A 20,235-nucleotide genomic window follows, 5' to 3' on the forward strand; every position below is an offset into this window, starting at 1 on the left:
TGTTCTATAACATCACAGCATGTGAAACAATTTGACCACATGGCATCTCCTTTCTTTTTTCCTCTTAAATGTCTAAGAAATTTATAAAGTTTTTAATACATGACATAATTAGTAACAAAAGTTTTCCTCTGCAAACATCAAAAAAATCGATCAAAATAATTTTCAGGGGACTAATATATGTTACTTCTTATCAAGGACTAAAAACATAATTGGTAAGGTTTTCTTAATGTAAATAATTTTCATATAATTCTATTGTGTCCTCAAATAACCATGTCTAACCCAAATTCAAATATATATAAAAAAAGAAAACATGCAGATTTTTGTAGTCATATTCAAAATTAAAATAAATATTTATAGTGGTTGATTTGAAACACTCAACATCTCCTAGTTTATCTTTGAATCAGCATATAATTACAACCTCCAAGTTAGTTCAAATTTGTCAAATAAAGCAAAATTAGTACTGACCAAAGCCTGGCCAGAATTTGGCTTGACCTGCAAGCTGAAAAGAAAAAAAAATTAATGACCCAGCAAGAAAAATCGGAAAGAAAACTGCTACTTTATAATTGAAATTCACAATTTAAAATCCAAAATCACTAGTAAAGGCATACCTAAAGGAAATTATGGGTAGATTCAAGCTTCCTTCCTAGTTATCCTGCAAGTGAACAAAAGGTAAGAGTTAGTGTCAAAGGCCATTGTTCTTGAGAAAAAATGGTGTATTGATGATAAAAGCAAGGATCAATCAATGTTAAATAGCATACAATACAAAACAATTTTTTTTATATGAACAAACAATAAATTAGACTTCATAAACTGGAAATTATTTAAAGGGAGCAATAAATGCCAAATTCTACATGTATACTAACATAATGGTTGGTAATTTTACCTGAAACAATATATTCCCAGGGCATTGGTAATTTCATGAATGACTGATGTGGCAAAATGCAAGTAAAGTGCCACTGTGTTCATAGAAACAGAAGAATCCTTAAGTAAAACAAAATAGAGTCATAGGGATAAAGTATAAAGAAAGAAACTATATATTTACTCAACCTCAAGTGTTAGGCGAAACAAAACTTAACTCAAGTACAGCACAGCAATGCTGATGTATCAATTTCTCATGATCGTAATAGTACTTGACAGTAATTTCTTAGTAAGATGAGCTTTTTTATGTTACAAGCAAAACAATACAAGCCATAATCATTAATGAACATATGATACAAAAAGATTGATTGTTAAACATTGGTGTATGCTACATATTTGTGGTGTCAACACTTTTTGATAATTTCAAAATATATTTTTGCATTGGAATATATGAGGATTTTGGAGATGGTGAAGTTATTTTTTATCATTAATATTGTGGAAAATAAATAAAATATGTTCAAAGACAACCAACGTAGTTATGTTATCATAAAGTCTACTTAGCCAATTTATGGTGCTCTTCTCTGTTCAGGTTATTGTGCCTTTCTATTTCCTTTTTTCTATTGTACTTGTTTCTTTCCCTTTTAAAAGAATATTTTGCTTTAGAAAGTAATTATTAAACACTCACATGCTAGAAAGAGAAACAGAGAGAAATGCAAAGATAGATATATGACAAGAAAAAAGATAGAGAGAAATAACGAGTTTCTTGTGAGCTTGTGAGTTGTAGGAACTACTATTTAGGTGTCAATATATGACTACTAATTCACTTTCCTAACTCCTAATAAAAATAAAATGTCAATATAAAACTACCCATTCACTTTCCTAACTACTAAGAAAAATGGTGTACCTGAAAATGCACAGTAACCAAGAAGAACTAGTCTCTCATCTAATAAAGGAACCCTGCAAAGATATACATATATATAAATGAGTTTTAGGATAAGAAGCAAACGAACATAAAAATCATCAAATAACGAAATTCAGAATGAAAAATCACAGTACATACCCGTCATTCAGCCTTGATGCAAGGACATTAGCAATGGCCAATGGGAGATACACGAGGGACTGAACAAGATAAATGATGCTTATATCAATTATCTTAGTGTAATACAAACAATAACAATCAATCACTGAAATGGAATCATGTAAATGTTTTCTGGCATGTTTTTTGTAATTCCACCAATGATGGACACTCACCATCAAGAGTAATCTCTATAGAACAATATTAATGTAGTTATACCACTAATTACATGCTCGAGAATCTAAAAATTTATTCTATGGAAATTCAATCCAGAAATTTTCTCAATAATCCAGACACTATTGAAACAATAATGCTCATAACCTAAAGGATATCAAGAATCTTAAGGGATTGAGACTCGTACAATCTGAGTTTTATAGCTATAGTAAAACATATGAAAGAGTGGGTAACTTTTGGCACGCGTCATCATTGTATTTTCATAGTTTTATAATGAGGACAACAGCCAAATCAAGCATCTTAATAAAGTAATCCAGTATGTAAAATTTACGCAAAACATACCATGCACATGCCAGTTTTAAGACCCTTAGGTTCGTCACATAGATGAGCCAAAATCATCCTCCCCTGCAAAATTAAGCTTCCCTCATAAAAATCAATAATACACGGAGTTTTATGTAAAAGGAAGCAAGAAGCAATATAAATAAAAGGTTCTAGAACAGACTGCAAGAAGATGAATTTGTGCTTAGAAAGAATATATCTTTCAAATTCATGATTTGTGATGTAAAAAGGGATTGGGATAAAAATATTCTAATATCTCTTTAGTATTTAGAAAACATATCCCTAGAATCTACACATTTTATTTCCTTTTTTAAGAGAATGTGATTGTTATAGGAGCTGAGAATGTAATTATTATGGTTGTAACTATAAAATATTTCTTGTATCCCTCTCGTTATTCAAGTTGGTATCAAAGCTCCTGGATTTGAGGGCTCGATTTCCACTGTCACCACCACCAGCCGCCGCCACCCTTGAAGACTGGTGAGACAGAAAGTGTTTATTTTTTCCTCAATGGTTGAAGTGAAATCGACTCCTATGGTGGGTTCCTACCGGTTTGATGGTCAAAATTATTTGCACTGGAGTCCATGCATGTTGAGGATTCTAAAAGGGAGATCAGAATTAGACCACATCGAGGATGGAGAATCGGGGTCAAATGAACCTAATTTTGAGATTTGGGATAATGAAAATTCACTAGTGGTGGATATGGCATTCCATAGTCCCGAGAGATAAGACAAAATTATATGTTTTATACCTCCCCTTAAGAAATTTAGGATGACCAAAATAAAACATGTTCTTTGAAAAAGAACTTTGCTGCTTGTTAGGCCTTGAAAGTAGGGTTCTAAATAACAAACCGAGTTCTCTCTATATTATAATATATATCGGAATATATTATAATGATCTTCCAAATGTGGTGGGTCCCTAGCGGTTCGATGGTCAAATTTATTTGCAATTGATTCAGTCTATTTGGAAGAATATATTATAATAATCTTCCAAACAGGGCATAAAAAAAAAAGCCTGAATGCCGCTATAAAAATTGAAAATAACAAAACAAGAAAAGCCAACAATTTTTAAAATTTAAACACAACTGCCATACCACAAGGTATCCAAAAGTAAGTCCTGTCCCAATAATAACTAAATGTGGATATCTCCCCATGATGTCTGATGGTGACAAATAATCCCTGCACCAAAAATCACCCAAGTGCTTATAAGAAGTAAAGAATAATGGAATAATGTGCATATCGTTCAAACAAACTGGGTAAAAATTTGATGTATCTTGAGTTGAGTTTATACCACATAAGAACTCCTCCCACAAGTACAACAAATGGGTAAAGCTGCCCAAGAACAAACACATTAATAAAGCATCCAGATCTTAGAAGAATATCATCATATGGAAAAAAAAATATATTACCATTGCCAGTGCAAGTGGCATGCTTCCGTTCCTTGCCTTCACAACCTTATAGACATTAGTAACACTGCATGTAACAAAAAAATAATGTTGACCACCAAATAAGCTAAGTAAAACAGCCTACAGAAATACAAGGATCATTCTGTAATTAAATTGGTGTAAATTTTTAACCTAATATAATATTCACAGATATTTGTAGGCTAATTATTATCAGATTCTGGATGTGATTTAAGGTACTGAATTCTGCATACTCTAAAATAACGCCAAATGAACATAACAAAGAAAGAAGAATGTCATAATACTACTCGAAAGCATTGATTTGAAAGAAAGAGAACTTAAACCCTAAGTAATAACAGAGATTCAGTTAATTAATTTGGACCAGTACATAAACTTCTATATATAGAGAACTCAAATCCTAAGTAATAATTACAAGAGATCTCTAGAATGTTCTAAAAACTTCTACCAGCTTCTAGTAATACATTTAATATCCTATCAACAACTTTCAGTATTGCATTTAATATCCCACTAACAACAATACTAAACATATCTCGAGATTATAGGGTTTAAGGAAGTAAAAAATGAATAGACTCTAAATACTAGGATAATAGATTAATACGGGGAAATATATTGTGGTACAAAGTACTTGGCACTATTTCTGTAAAAGGTATTTAAGTTGCTTTAAAGCCTCATCTCCACTCAAAAGGTCTTGCACAACCATTTCCATTAATGTTTCTCCCAGGCTAAATTTAGCCCAAATAGGTGTTGATCTTCCCAAAACCACTTCAAATGGGGTGCAATATGCAGCTACTAGGAAACTAGTATTATGCCAATATTCAGCCTAAGGTATAAACTCTGCCCAATGGCTGTTAAAAACAAAAGCACCTGAGATAAGGTAACCAGTATTCTATAGAGTACTTTGGTTTGCCCATCTGACTATGGGTGGCAAGTTATACTCACATTCCATGTAGTTCCCTGTAATCTAAAATTTCTTTCCAAACTAGACTCAAAAAAGTAGAATCTCTAACGCTTATATGGAAATTGTCACCATCTAATGACACCCTTAAGAAAAACCACAGCTATAGACCTTCTGGTATAGGGATGCTTAAGCAAAATGAACTCTCCATATTTACTCAATTTGTCCACTACTACCAACACTGCATAAATAGATTTAGATTCACCAAGACCAACTATAAAATATACAGTGATCTCATATGGTTGTAGAAAAGTGTTGGAGATCTCACATTGGTTAGAGATATTGTCAAATTATAGTCTATATAAATGGATGCAAATCTTACGTTACAAACCAACTTTGTGAGGTTGAATTCACTTTCTAAAATAGTATTTAGAGTCTATCCTATCAAGGTTCATTGATCCTATCATGCCATTTTCTACCGAGCCATTATCGGACCTTGGTTAGAGATATGACCAAATTATAAATTCAAGAGGGTGCAAAATCAATTTTATATGGTTGAGTTATGCTTAAAGTCTACCCTCTAAAAGAAAGAGTAATGGCTACAACAACCATGTTGTCTATGGTGGTGAAGCTTGGTATTTTTTTCAATAGAAGACTCATGTTAGACATCACTATGATCCTTAGCATCTCAGCTAGGTTGACACCCCAAGGACATCTATCATTTGCCATCACTATGATCCTTGGTATTTACTTCCCTAGTATACAAAATAGGCCACTGCATACTCCGTCCTTTTAATGGGGGTATTAGTATGGTCTGACATTAAACAGATTTGTCCCTGATTTGAAAATAATTTGGTGATCTACATCTCTTGGTGGAGGGAGTCCTTTAGTTTCTTGAAATAATGCATATTTGTGTAAAACATTTTGATTTGGGTTGCTGACAAGACGTCCTCTCCACAAACTAGAGCTTGGACATTATGTCTACTTCCTCTTTGGCCTATTTCTTTAGAGCATTTTAGGGGATACCATTGCTTTGAATGGACTTGGATCTTCTTATATTTTTACACTATACCATGCATGTTAAAGTTTGCCAATTTGTTCTAATCTCCCCTAAAGTCACCAAACATGCCACACCAAGAATCATATCCCCTTCCCTCAATTCAGACAAACATCAATCTCCTTTCCTACAATAATTTCCAAACTGCACATTCCTTCATGCAACAGCCTTGAGTGGATTTTCTATTCCCTTCTCCTAATCTTACATAATGGGTCGGTTGCTTCAGGCAACATTCCCAAGCTTTTCATTACCTTGTTAGATATGAAACTACGACTAGCTCCACTGCCTAATTTCTTGACCTTGAAATTTTCCTTTTAGCTTCATAGCTTCTGGCTGTGTTCTCTAATGGCACCTGCTGAACATATTGAAAGATTCATCCATTAACACGCCATCTTCCCTAAATTCTTGTTTATATATTATCTTCCTCTTCCATCATGGATATTTCCCATCATCGTTCACCTCTTCCATCATGATTATTTCCCCATCAGCACTCACCTCTTAATCCTCAGCCCATATTATCACCCACAAAGGTTTTTTCAGGACACATATATGCCCAGGCCTGTATGCTAACCCATAACTATAACATTTTCCATTTTTTTCTCCTCCAACATACTCAGCATATAGAAGGGTACATGTTACTCTACTTCTTTGTCCAGAAAAATTTGGTTCTGCTATTGAGGAAGCTGATCCTGTGAACTCCAAACATGTCTCATGGTGGCTCTGGCATTGGTTGAAAACATCCTAGACACAATGGTTCCTCCTCCTTGCAAACAAAACCCTAAATTGACAACATTTTCTTGCAGTTCTCACACATTATGCATCTGCTTCATGGCTTCTTCTACATCACTTGCAATTTCCATGGCTCTACCAAGGTCCCTAGGGTCATGTGATCTCACCAAACGGTCAATTTGGTTTGGCTTGCACAACCAGTAATTCAAACTTCTGTACATACTCCCTATTAGTTTGCTATACGGAATCCAACCTTTAATAGCTCGCCCCACTCCCTCCTCCAAATCTTCTCATAAATGCTTCGAAAATATATTTCCAAGATGAATTCTTGAATAATATGTCTCCAATACTGGAAACCAATGTAATGCATTTCCACTAATGCTGATAAAAGCAAGCTTCAATCATTGGAAGGTTTAACTTGTACCACGATTCCCTAGTATGTGCTTCACTCTCCAAGTCCCTCCCATTCTTATGTATAGAATTACCTCCATTAATCAAAAGGGTCTTCTATACATTCATCTGGAACAACAGATTACTTTAATAAAAAGGAAACAAGTTTACCCCAAATGGAGCACTCCTACACTAGAATCTTGATTCACAGTCAAAATTTCCTACCCTCTTCCTATTGAAACCAAGGCAATATATCAGGGAAATAGATTTCTTTAACGACAATAACAAATATAAAAGAACTCTAACAAAAACAGATATAACAAACTATATATGTCCTTTACTTAATCCTTTATTCCTCCTATAATGAACCTTTTGTACCCAGATATAACAGAACCATGGATGTTAGTTGAAGAACAATAGTGACCTTTAGTATGTTCATCATGAACTACTGAATAGTTGTTAACTGGAAAAGATGTCACCATCGATCCATCAATGTAAGGATAAGGATGAATCACAAGTATTTTAGCCCGGAGGCAACTGTGGGGATTACAAGAAGGCACAGTTCAGGGGACAAAAGCAAAATACAAAACCATAATAAACCTGGACCCTTTTGAGCAAAGGTACAATACAACATAATGTTTGGATACAATAAGGATGAATTTGAGTAGAAAACATGAAAGGGAAATCAATGGTGACAGTTACTGGAAACTTGACTAGAAGTTTTTTCATGTATCAACTGAGGGCATGTTTTGGATGGATTTCATCCAGTTTTTAGTTTTTAAAATTTTTTCAGCTTAGGAAGATGTGCTAAGAACATATTTATTTTCTAGCTTTTAGTTTCAATTTCAAATAGATTAATTTTAAAAATTATCTTGTCTTTATGGTGGTGGAGATGCTAACAACTGAGAGAATATTAATACGGGTAATGGTGATTGTGTTGGTAAATCGAAGGGTAAGAAACACTTGAGAAATCTTCACCAAGGGGCATGAGCCAACCAGTACACAAAAACAAAACACACCTTAAATCGAAGACCTGCTTTTGAATCTTTCTCACTTATATGTTCTTCAACTCGTCCATTTCCCACAAAGTAATACTCCAATTTACACAACAAACTTTCCTTCAAGTACGAGTCTCTTTCACATTGTAAACTCCCCTTTGAACAGAAGCTCTTACTTGACTAGATGTACTTAGTGGTAATCCTTACTTGCACTATCGTTCACCTCAAGAACACATCACATCGATTTACTGTCAGATAATCTACACAATGAAATCCACTACCAACACCATTGTATACCAACATCCAAAAATCGAAGGGGGAAAATACCAAGGCTATCTATCTTCACCAATGAATAGCCAACACACAACATGACACCACATTCAATTTGAAAACCTTAAAGCAATAGCCTTGCTGGTCTTTCTCACAAATACACTAAATGATACCTTGAATTGAATGTCATGTTTAGATGACAATGGTACAATGTTGAAGGAGCTCACACCTGAGAGGAAGATTGGTGAAGTTCAAGTAAGCTGGAGCCCTACATTGTGTAAAAATAAGTAAGTTGAGCAACATATAAATGAAAATGACCAACAAATCTATTGCCTAATGGTTTTGGTTGAAGGTGGTGTCAAACTCCCTTGTGTGTTGACTCATGACTGATTGGTGAAGATCATCTGGTGTTTCTCCCCCTCGGATTTCCCAACATTACAACCACTGTTACCATCATTATTCTTTTTTCTGCCATCTATAGGAAAACCCGAGTACATCTTCATCAAAGAATCATAAGTCAATATACAAGAAAACAGGACATCACCTTTAACTCAAAACACTAAAGCAATCACATTAGTTAGTCTTTCTCACATATATAATGCTCAACTTACCCATTTCTACACAATGTAGGGCTCCAACTCAAACTTCAATCCAATGGGTAGCAATGGTGAAGGTGGCAATATTGTGATGGTTGTTATGATGATAACGGTGATGATGATAGTTTATGAGTATATTATAAACAGCAGTTCTTAACGGCCTTCTACAAAGTAGATAGTTAGATTGTGCACAGCTGTCACTAGAGCAACTCTTATAAATAGATTTGTATAATTGTCATTAAGAAAAAATATAATTCAGTTAATCTTTTTGTCCTTCCTGCTTTTCAGTTTTCAACATGGTATCAGTGCTTAGTGATTCTTATGGCTCATTCAAACCCTAATTCTATCTTAACAAATATAGCAACAGTAACAAACCAATTTCACAAATACTTTTCCTTGTTTTTTAAAATGAAAGCAAAATAGATTCATAATCAAGATAAAAACCATTCCAGCTGCATTTTTTGCTGAACACATTTTTGTTTTGAAAATTGCATTTTAAAACCAGAATCTCAACCACCCAAGACTAGAATTTATACCTATCGGGGTGTCCTAACTTAAAGTATCTAGTCAGTAGAAAGAAAACTATAAAAAACTATCAAATATTTGAAATATTTGAAAGTATACAATATAGGAAATTATTTTCTATGTTCAAACTACCTTGATCTTAGTTTCACTCCATCATCATTGCTGAGGATAACTAGTAACAAAATAATAACCAAATGGTATATAAGTCAACATAAATGAAAATGACATTTCAGAGTTCAAAACAATGAACAAATTTTGGGCCAAGGGGAAGGGAGTATTGCACATGCTAAAAATGTTGAACATTAATAATTTTAGCTGTACATACTTGCATGTAACTGTTGGTGTAACACCAAAAGCTATCATTAAACACAATACAGCTTTGAATGTTGGGATTCCTGAAATGCAGAAAAGAAAAATAAAAATCAAGTTACTTATCCAAAACAACCACATGTAAACCAGCATTTTTTATTAGAATGAGCTATACAGGACAAGCAAATGGAACCCACTTTATGTTATTTGAACCAAACAACCATAACTTCATTACTCCATATTTATTAGACAAGTACGCAAAAATGAATAGATATGATTGTGATTGGCTAGCTTCTTACGTCATTTTCAATTTATATGCTTGTCTTATTAATAAAGAAAGTCCACTTTAATTTCAATTTGTTTCTTGTTTCTAAAATTTTGTAGAGGAGATGGGGAAACAAGATTTTGTTGTTTCTTGTTTCCTGAACGTAGATAAAAAAGTGAAAACAAGTAAATAATTTTATCATAGTAATTGTTAGAATTATTACTTCTATTTTGTATCATTAACCCTATGTATAGGGTGTAGAGTGTGGGAAACCTCTACTGCTATATCTAATTATGCACCTAGGGTCCTAGTGCAGTCTCTTAGTCTTCCATGTACTTGTATAAGTTTCCACTATAAATAGAAGAAAGTGAGAGTGGTCCCATAAGCTCACTACTCATATTTTCAGTCTCAATCTCAAGTGTAATAAAAACATATCAACTGAATATGAAAACTAAAAAACAGAGGTGCACTCCACGTACTCTTAAGTCTTAGTAAGCAAAGTATGATCTATTCAGAACTATTGATTTTTGATACACGGATACAAATCCAATATGTTTATCTGATAAGAAGGAAGAGCTAAACTGCTCTAAAATACATAAAATCTATAGTTAAAAGACTGAAAGGTAACATTAATATTTTTCATGGGTAAGAAGAGAAGAAGATTGCATTTATGACCTAAAGATGTAATAAACTAAATTATGACCCTACAAGTGTCATCATCTCATTTTAAGAAATTAAAACTATAAACTTATTATTATAAATATTATTTTTAATATTCTAGGACCATCCTATAAAATCTTTGAACCATTTTTTTTTCTTCTTCAAAGTGTCCCTATACTCATTATAGATGCATATTCTCCCCACTTAAGAAAAAGAAAGATGCCCAAAAAAGTTAACGAGAATTGAAGACTTCAACTAAAAAGTTGTAACTAAATATGACAAATTTAAAGAGTCCAGTTAGGCGAATGCAAATTTTTTATACACACAGGAAAATATGTTCTTTATGGCTATTTACCCAAATCCCAAGCTCATATAACACAAGCAAGCATCAGAGCTAACAAGTACATCCTGCCATATGGTAAAGAGTGAACATGCAGAATTAAATGTTTGATTGAAAATGAGGCCGTATTGCGGTAAATTTAAAATTGTTTCATGTAAAAGACAATAAAATGTACAAAATGTTCTCTACAATACCAAAAATTACATTTTAGATGTTATGTATGAAACTTGGAAAAAGGTATAACAACTACCATAAATAGCAATATAGACTATATAATGAAGGATGTCTTACCCTCAAGATAAGGAAGCCAACTTAAAAATGGCAAAGAGTTTCCAAATGGCTGAGCCCACCACTCAGCACCTGTATAATAAAATAATAATAATAATAAATAATAATAAAAACAACATACACAGGATTTTTATCAAAGTTAGTAGTTGTGTGTGTAAACACAACAAAAGTCCATACCCACGATACCAGTGAAAAAGTGACAGATGTATATTATCATCAGACCCTCTGTGGGCCCATTTATAACGGGCAGTATAAGTGTATTGGTGAAATAGCTGCATTCAAAACAACATTTAGAAGAAATCAATATTTCTAGTCTGTCTAACAGCATATGTGAAATATGGTATTAAAATATAGGGTTAAATATGTTCTTGTTCCCCCTGAACTTTCATGCAAAATTGAATTTTATCCCTGTCCAAAACTTTGTACCACTTTCAACCCCAAACGTTATTAATGAATGGATAAAGTCCTCGTCAGCCAACAATGTTAAACATTTGGAGATGTTAAACATTTGGATAGAGAGTATTTCACAATGGATTAAAGTTGTAGGTCCATGTGGATGTTTTAGACTTGACATAGTGCCCCTCAAAGCTTAGTGATGGTGGACATAGAGGTGGAGGTTAGGGTGGAGGGCAGTGGATAAGGTGGTGAGGCTGGTGGGGATTACAAGGTGGTGGTTATAGGGGGCTCTGACGGTTATGGAGGTTACGGAGGCACCCAAAATGCCAATGTGAGAAGCATGTCAACACTAAAACAGCCACATGTACATACAATTTTAATCCACTATGCAACGCCGTTTGCCACATCATTAAATGTATGTCATTGGTTGACAGAGACTTCATTCATTCATTGATAAAGTATAGGAATTAAAGTGATACAGAGTTTTGGACAATAAGGCAATTCAATTTCAAATGAAAGTTCAAGGACTAAAAAGATATTTAACCTAAAATATATAACCGTGCCAAATTTCAAAATTTGTGATTTTACAATACAAGAATACAAACGGGGCATTGCAAAACTAACAATATCATATAACATATCATCTATCATATATTAATTGAACATGATAACTTACTGCTCCCAAGTTGCACCATAAAATGTAATTGCAGATATTAACCACCACCAGAAAGTACCTCTTCCACACATGGCTGTGCTCCCAAAAGCCAATGATTCAAACTGAAAACATGTTATCATATATGACAGTCTTTAATCTCTTCCAATAACTTAAGAAGAATAATACCTAAAGTTAAAAGAGACATACCGTACAAGCTAGTGCATCGCACCCTGCAAATAAAGTTGAAAATTTCTTCATTAATAACAAAAAGATAAGCACAATGAAAAACAATCAAGTGAAAATTTCATCATTAATAACAAAAAGGTAAGCACAAGGAAAAACAATCAAGTGAAAAACACAAGCAAGAAAATCACCATGATCAAAGAGCTCTCCTAATGGGCTTGAGGAATTTGTTCGTCTAGCTTGCTTCCCATCAACCGCATCAAATGTCTAGAGCACCCAGATACACACAAACATATAAGTAAAATTTATCTCGCTTGGTTCCCATCAAGGCAGAAAAACAGGACTACCCAAAATAAAGATTGAAACCAAAGTCAAAGGGACTGAGAACTTGGCAAGTACTGCACCACAAGTATTTTACCCTACCTGGTATAAAAACAGAAGTAGTCCATGGGCAAAATGAACCCATCTTGGAGGAGCTGAGTCCAAATGTGGAGAGTATATCTGAAAAATAAATAAATACATAAATTTATGTACAATGAAAAATAAATAAATACATAAATTCACTGTTTCAATACAGCCGCTATATCAAAATTGCCTACCTTGACCAAGGAAAGAACAGTTCCATAAAAGAAATTAACAATAATGCATGAAAGTAACCAACAATCTTAAGTATGCTTAATATACTGGTTTTAAAAATTGCAAATTTCATTCTATCATTTGACAAAATGACAAATAAGGTGAAGCATTGTGAACCTATAACTGCTATGACTTTAATTTTGGAAGTAGGAAGAATAATGGACTCAAGTTCCACTTACATAACCAATCAATGCAGACACTAATAAGAACATAAATCCCATAAGAGTTATCTGCAACCAAGAAATTTATAGATTTATTAGCGCCAATTTAAATGCTTAAGATAACAACAGTAAAAACAACAGGTGACACTACAATAAGAAAGGAGGTAAAGGTGTACCATGTTTGGACTGCAAAGATTTGAAGAATGCCAATATATCATGATAAATAAAATAGAAAGGTATCAGTCAGTGTATTCAGAAGTCAAAAGCTAAAATTACAAAAATAAAAATAACTATTTGTTTGCCAAAGAGTAAATGATACTCTTATGAATAAGAGTGCGTATGTAGTTATAGCCAGAAATTTGTGAACTGACAATGACATTATCCAGCTACTGTAACCCTAAAAACCAATATTATTATAATAAATATTTATAAGAAAAGTTCCATGACTTTAATAAAAACACTCAATCTGCTCAAATGAAGTTCATAATTTGATTTGTCCTTCTTGAAGTAAAGTGAAGTAAAGAGATGTTTCTATATAAACAGATAAACAAGTCAACATAAAGAAAGAACTTAGTTTCATTCAAATGATAAGAGAACTCACGGCATCCATAGGGGGAAAAAATTAACAAAGCGAGTCCAAAAGGGTTGCAGTACATATTTGGCCACGTAGGAATGATCTACTCCACTATATTTATATTTGTGCAAAGCCGCAACACCATGAGACCCAATATAACCCATTTTCTCTCTGATATAAGTCCAAAATAAGCTTCAACGATATCCTAAGCCTTAGCACAACCTGCTGAACGTTGAAAAGGAACAATTAGACCAAATAAATATAGGAATCTGCAAGATGCCCATTTGAAAATTGGCAAAAGATTGAATTTGAAGATAAAAAAATCTACTAAAACAAATTTGAAAGGAAATCCAAAATCCAAAATGACTAACTGACAAGAAAAGGTCAGAATTATAAAAGTATTTAACACTGAAATAGGGGAAAATAGATTAACTGCGACATAGATGTTCTAAGAGATGTCTAAATGAAACAAAGAATTGATGTAAGTATGGGGAAAAAACAATCCCATTAAATGAAAGTATAAAAAAGGGAAAAAAAATACAATGCATATAAAATTCCATCAAAGAAGAAAAATAAAAGCTAAAAATTAAACAATACTTACAGCCATATTTGAAACAAAGTGCTTAAAGTATAATAAACTATGATGCACCAATACTTCAATTTGGATAACATCTGTATACAACACATATGTGTCCGATACTTTAGGATACTCTACCTATATTTATAAATAAAATATCTAATATATAAAGGAGTAGTATTTTTTCTATGACAATAATTTATAATTTTTTATATTGAAAACTTCAATACATATGACTTAAATTTGGATTCACACAATAACAATCGTATATTTATCATCTTCTAAGAATTGTTGTATGCATATATAACATAACGTATCTTATTATTTTCAAAATAAACATATCGGCGTATCGGATACGTGTTATATCCGATACAAGTTTCATATTATTTAATCAGGTTAGCACGTCAGGCATTCCTTTAGCACAACCAGCATACAATTATGTAAGGTGAACATTGTAAAAGTTGTTTTAACAATGAAGGTAATGCTCCATTAGCTAATGTATTTTGAAAAGTGAACACAAATATGGTCAAATATTTTTCTGCTAACTGTTGTCTTCATTTGCTAGTCCATTATTTGATACAGCATGTTCATTTTAACACTTCTTACTGTCTCACCTTACCTTGTGTTTGGATAAGAGATTTCAAAAATTCAAAGAAATGGAAATACATGACATTTGAATTACTTGTAATTAAATTCTCTTCATTTTCTAAATATTTTGTTTGGATAGAGTAATTAAAATATCTTACATTTCAATTTTATTATTTGGATAAATTAATTGAATTTCTCTTTTAAGACAAAATTTCAAATCAACCGGTGTTCTACAACAAAGCAATCAACATATAAAACAACATAAAGACACAACTTATAAAATATAAATTACTGAATTGAAGGTTTCTGCCAGGCTTTATTAACAAAGTACGCAAACAAATCAGAGCAAGTATCCTTGTCTATAAAAAATGATTGGACACGAAAATATGGAATTGAAAGCTGAAAGATTACATTGCAAAGACAAATTAACAAAAAATTCAGCTCACTAATGGGAATTAACATAGTTTTCAGCTCAATACAAACCCAATGATTCTGTTTTCTTTCAAAAGCATAAACCTATTAACTTCAAAGAAAAAATACCCACCAAAAGGAATACACTCAACAAAACCTAAACCTCACAAGCTTAGGCTGAATCCAAACATGGCAATGACATCATGGCAATGAATCCAAACAGTGTTGCTTAGATGAACATTGGAACAACCAAGCAACATCGTTGAGTACTCATGGACAAGAGCTTCCACTCAAGAGGTAGTTTACAATGTTGAAGGGGTTCACACTTGAAAGGGAGAGTTTGTTGAAGTTCAAGTGAGTTGGAGTCCTACATTGTGTAAAAATGTGTAAGTTGAGCAACATATAAATGAAAATGATCTACAAATCTATTGCTTAAATGTTTCGATTGAAGATAGTGTCAAGCACTCTTGTGTTTTGATTCATGACCTTTTGGTTTTTATCCCCCTCGGATTTTCCAACATTACTACCATTGTTACCACCATCATTGTTTTTGCGACCATCTATTGGAAAGCCCGAGAACATTCTCATCAAGAAATCATAAGTCAACATACAAGAAAACATGACATCACCTTTAATCCAAAACCTTAAGACAATCAGATTTGTTAGTCTTTCTGACACATATGTTGCTCAACTTACTAATGTCTACACAATGTAGGACTCCAACTCAAACTTCAATTCCAATGCATAGCAATGGTGGCAATAGTAATGGTGAAGGTAGTAGTATTGTGATGGTTATTTTTTGGATGATAACAATGATAATGATAGTTTATGAGTATATTGTAAATAGAGCATCTCTTCACTGCTTTCTCTAGAATAGATAGTTAGATTGTGCACAGCCTTCATTAGAACAACTCTTATAAATAGAAACTCACTCTCACGCTTCTCACATTGAAATTTTTGTTGCCTCCATAACCACCACCACCGTCGTCACGAGACCCCAATAACCACCACCTTTGGATCCACCATCACCAAGTTCATCACCTCCAAACCCCCACGGTAATCCCCACCAACCTCACCACTTTATCCACCACTAAGCCCTTCACCCTAACCCCCACCTCTAGGTCCACCATCACTAAGCTCAAAGGGGGCTTTGGGCAGTTCTAATTTTGCTTTTTTTGGGAAATTTGAACTAACTTAGAGCTTGTAATTGTATATTGATTCATAGATAAACTAGGAGATCTATTTGTTGAGTGTTTCAATCCAACCACTATAAATATTTATTTTAATTTTGAATGACTAAAAAGATCTGCATATTTTCTTTTTTATATATATTTGAATGAATGTGGCTAAGACATGGTTATTTGAGAATACAAAGAAAATACAATTATAAGAAAGTCATTTACATTAAAAAAAACCTTACCGAAATGTATCATCCTTCATTCTTACATCCCAAAATTATATTATAACTAGTGTCATGGAAGCTTTTTAGTGCTATTGAATAATTAGGGTAATTATTTATATATACTGGTCTTTTGTGTAGATTAGTTTCAAATACCGCTAAGATTTGGTTGTTTAACTGCTTAGGTCTATTATCTCTTAGTATTGGGTTATCAATTCCTTGCCTGTATAAGGGTTTTATCACTAAGTTATTCTTAAGTCTTTGTCTATTTTATTAAGTTGTATTCTTAAGGAGCCTAAAGAAAACAGAGTAAATTCAAACACAGAAGCCAAAAACAATCAAAATCCCCTATATTCCCCCTAAAACAAAAGCAGAGTAAACTCAAGCAAAGAAGCCTAAATCAACAGAAATCTCCTATATTACCCAAAATCTGGCTCTGATAAATCCCTTTTTATTAAATTTTTTTCTTTTGACTAATTCTTTCTATTTAGATAATCCAAAGTGATGTGTTGGTTATTAGTTTTTTTCAATGAATTGCAGCACTGTTTCCTTCTTTTTTTTATTTGAATCATTTTAAAAAACTAACGAGTCATACGCACAATACTCTATAAAATGATTAATTTCTTTTTTAGTCAATTCAATCTTATAAAATTGAAAAATCTTGGAGAATCAAAATGAGTCATTTCGGTACGAGATCGACAGCGGAAGCGGAATAGGCATTTAAAAGCATGATAAAGATAATAGATAAAGACTACACAGAAAAGAAAAACAAGAACAACATCATATCATCCAAATATTAAAAATAAAGCATCCATACCAATCAAAAAAACAAGAGAAAGAAAACAGTGCATGGATCTAGAAACCTCATTGCAATGGTTACGAAAAAGAACAATTAATACCTGTTTGTATTAATCTATTAAAATGTCGCAACGAATCACGCTGTAAACCCTAAATCATCAAATACGAAGAAGTAGAGAATCTCTGAAATTCCAAGAAACAAAATGAGTGAATAATTGAGGGAGAGAAATGAGCGAAACCCTAGAAATCAAACTGAATGAAGAATTGAGAGTTGAGCGAAACCCTAGAAATCAAACTGAATGAAGAATTGAGAGCGAGCTAGCGAGAGGGAAGTGAAAAGACGGTCTTGCCCTTGTCTAGTTTGTGGGATGTTTCATCGTTGTTATGCTTATGGTTGTTGTATTTTACTCTCATATCCTCTAAGCCTCTTATTCTTATTCGGATTTTATCTTCTCCATTAAGTTTCTTTTTTTATATGAGTTATTTTATTTTTTAACGTGAGTTATTTTATTTTATTCAAATGTGAGAATATAACGAGTAGATCAGTAAATATGATATGAATGTCGGAGGAAAACTTGTACTTAGGTATAATATGATAAAATATGATTCATTATAAAGGATTTAACAACCGTCACCTTATTCAAAAAGTGCGTGTATTTGTACAATACAAAAGAAGAGACATGTAATATTATTTTTAAAGTGTGAAGGGATAAGGTAATAATATGAAAAGTTTAATAGAATTCTGATTTTAATATTTCTGAAGTTTATTTAATCTCATCATTCAATTTTTTTTTTGTTCTTAACTTAGTTTCTATGTCACTTAAAAGAAATTAACGTGATCTATTTTGTTAAATTGGTATTAATATTATTAGGAGGATGACATATATATAATTTTGATATTAATATTCTTATATCTAAGTTCATAAGTCATATGTTTGGCTTTCATTTTGTGTGTAAACAATTAAATATAAAACATATTTTAATATGCATCACATGTCACACACATGTTTATACACATACACCATTTGATAAACTTTTGTTCATATAAATGCGCGTAAGTTTAGTTAGTTACGATAAGTACAATACATTTTGCAAACACATGCTCTAAGCATTTCATAGTACATATTAAATGTTAACAAATAAGTATGTTATACTTAAAGAAAATATATGCATCTTTAATCTCTCAGGATGATCTTGCAATCCCTTGTCAATCTCAAAGATCTCTCATGATTATCATGCTCCATGACATTAACAAAGAAAGCACCTACATTCAATTCTATGTGAAGAACATTTAACACATCTTTAAGCCTTCAAAAAAAGAAGTTGAAATTTTTTAAAATACTCATAACGGCTACAAGAGACATGCAACAAATATTTTCTCTTAAGATATATATATATATATATATATATATATATATATATATATATATATATATATATATATATATATATATATAAAAGATCTTGTTGAAGACGCAAAAAGTTGAACTAAAACAATAACATAATCTTCATGGTCTTGTAATTGCAAGAAAGAACATTGATGTGTTAATAGCAGACTAGCTACAGAATTTAACCATCGTGTACGTTGAAACATACTACCCTTTCTAATGAGTTAAAATTGTGATATGTTTGATTACTAAAACTCGTGTTGTATAAGTCAGAAGTGACTTGTCAAAAGAATGCTTAATTAAGCTAATAATAACTTGTGAAAGGAATACTTGATTAGAGCCACCAATAGTGATTGGAGCCAAAAGGATACTTAGGTTAAGCCATGAGTGATTTGTTGAAAGAATACTTGGTTGTGCCATAAATAACTTATTTAAAGAATACTTAATAGGGTCAATCATGAGTAATTGAGAGTTGACAAAACATTCATGTTAAGCTAGAAATGACTTGTTGAAATGATATTTTCTTAAGGTAGAAATGGCTTCGTAAAAGAATAGTTGTTTGTACTTTGCAACGTTAGGTTGCTTAGTGGAACTTGGCTGGTTAGTAAAGAACTGAACGAAATTTGTGTAATCAGACAAACTTGTATAAACATTCTAAGACCAATGTTGTGAAAAATTTTGATACACCATGACAATGGTTCATTTTACTTTAATTCATACGGTATTTGTGATTATAAAAACTCTAAAAAGATCCACACCAAACACGAAAATAATCCCTTAGATTATCCAAATATGAAGATTCACTTTACATAAGCTTAAAATGAGGAAAAAAAATGGTTCGATTAATATAATGAAGAGATGATAATAAACCAAGTATATGGGGCACGAACAATAAAGAAAAGAACATAAAAAACATCAAAATAAAAAGATAAAATGGAAAAGAGGAAAGAAAAGAAGGAAGGAGACACACTACTAAGTGATGGTCTAAACAAAGTTGCTTAGAAGAGTGAGGTACACATGGCTGGCTAAATATGAACAATTTTTAATCAAAATATTTAACTATTTACAAGAGATGGGAAGATTCCCTTATATAGATAGGCAAGGGTAGAGACCCACAGAGAAATACAATGCACTCACTCTTCTCGAACCTAGGGCAGATCCTTGCCCTCCAAGCCTAAGGATCAAGTTGAAGCACTTCTAGAAGCTCAAAGATAACCTCTCTTAGATTCAAGATCCAACCCAAATGCGTGGGTCTTGGTTTAAGGTCCCTCTCCTCCAAAT

General features: G+C 32.6%; 1 protein-coding gene across 11 annotated transcripts; it reads right to left on the minus strand.

The window, feature by feature from the left end:
* Positions 1-275: 275 nt before the first annotated feature.
* Positions 276-18,005, minus strand: LOC114173450 (choline/ethanolaminephosphotransferase 1-like). Of its 11 annotated transcripts, none has more exons than XM_028057864.2 (22): positions 17,849-18,005; positions 17,668-17,749; positions 15,503-15,736; positions 13,821-14,015; positions 13,396-13,405; positions 13,238-13,288; positions 12,846-12,923; positions 12,614-12,689; positions 12,447-12,469; positions 12,261-12,361; positions 11,366-11,460; positions 11,192-11,260; positions 9,652-9,721; positions 3,852-3,915; positions 3,734-3,774; positions 3,537-3,621; positions 2,450-2,512; positions 1,919-1,977; positions 1,763-1,815; positions 884-956; positions 609-652; positions 276-499 (listed from the first exon to the last, which is right to left on the minus strand). In XM_028057864.2, the coding sequence occupies exons 4-21, from the start codon at positions 13,955-13,957 to the stop codon at positions 631-633; spliced, it is 1,170 nt and encodes a 389-aa protein (XP_027913665.1). In that variant the 5' UTR covers positions 13,958-14,015; positions 15,503-15,736; positions 17,668-17,749; positions 17,849-18,005; the 3' UTR covers positions 276-499; positions 609-630. The 11 variants fall into 11 exon arrangements, with proteins under 11 accessions (XP_027913665.1, XP_027913664.1, XP_027913670.1 ...); XM_028057863.2 differs by having other exon boundaries at positions 13,821-14,018; XM_028057869.2 differs by having other exon boundaries at positions 13,821-14,018; positions 17,863-17,979.
* Positions 18,006-20,235: the final 2,230 nt, after the last annotated feature.

This window comes from Vigna unguiculata, chromosome 2, assembly GCF_037176805.1.
Source record: "Vigna unguiculata cultivar grain cowpea cultivar isolate G323 ecotype 2 chromosome 2, ASM3717680v1, whole genome shotgun sequence".
Taxonomy (NCBI): Eukaryota; Viridiplantae; Streptophyta; class Magnoliopsida; order Fabales; family Fabaceae; genus Vigna; species Vigna unguiculata.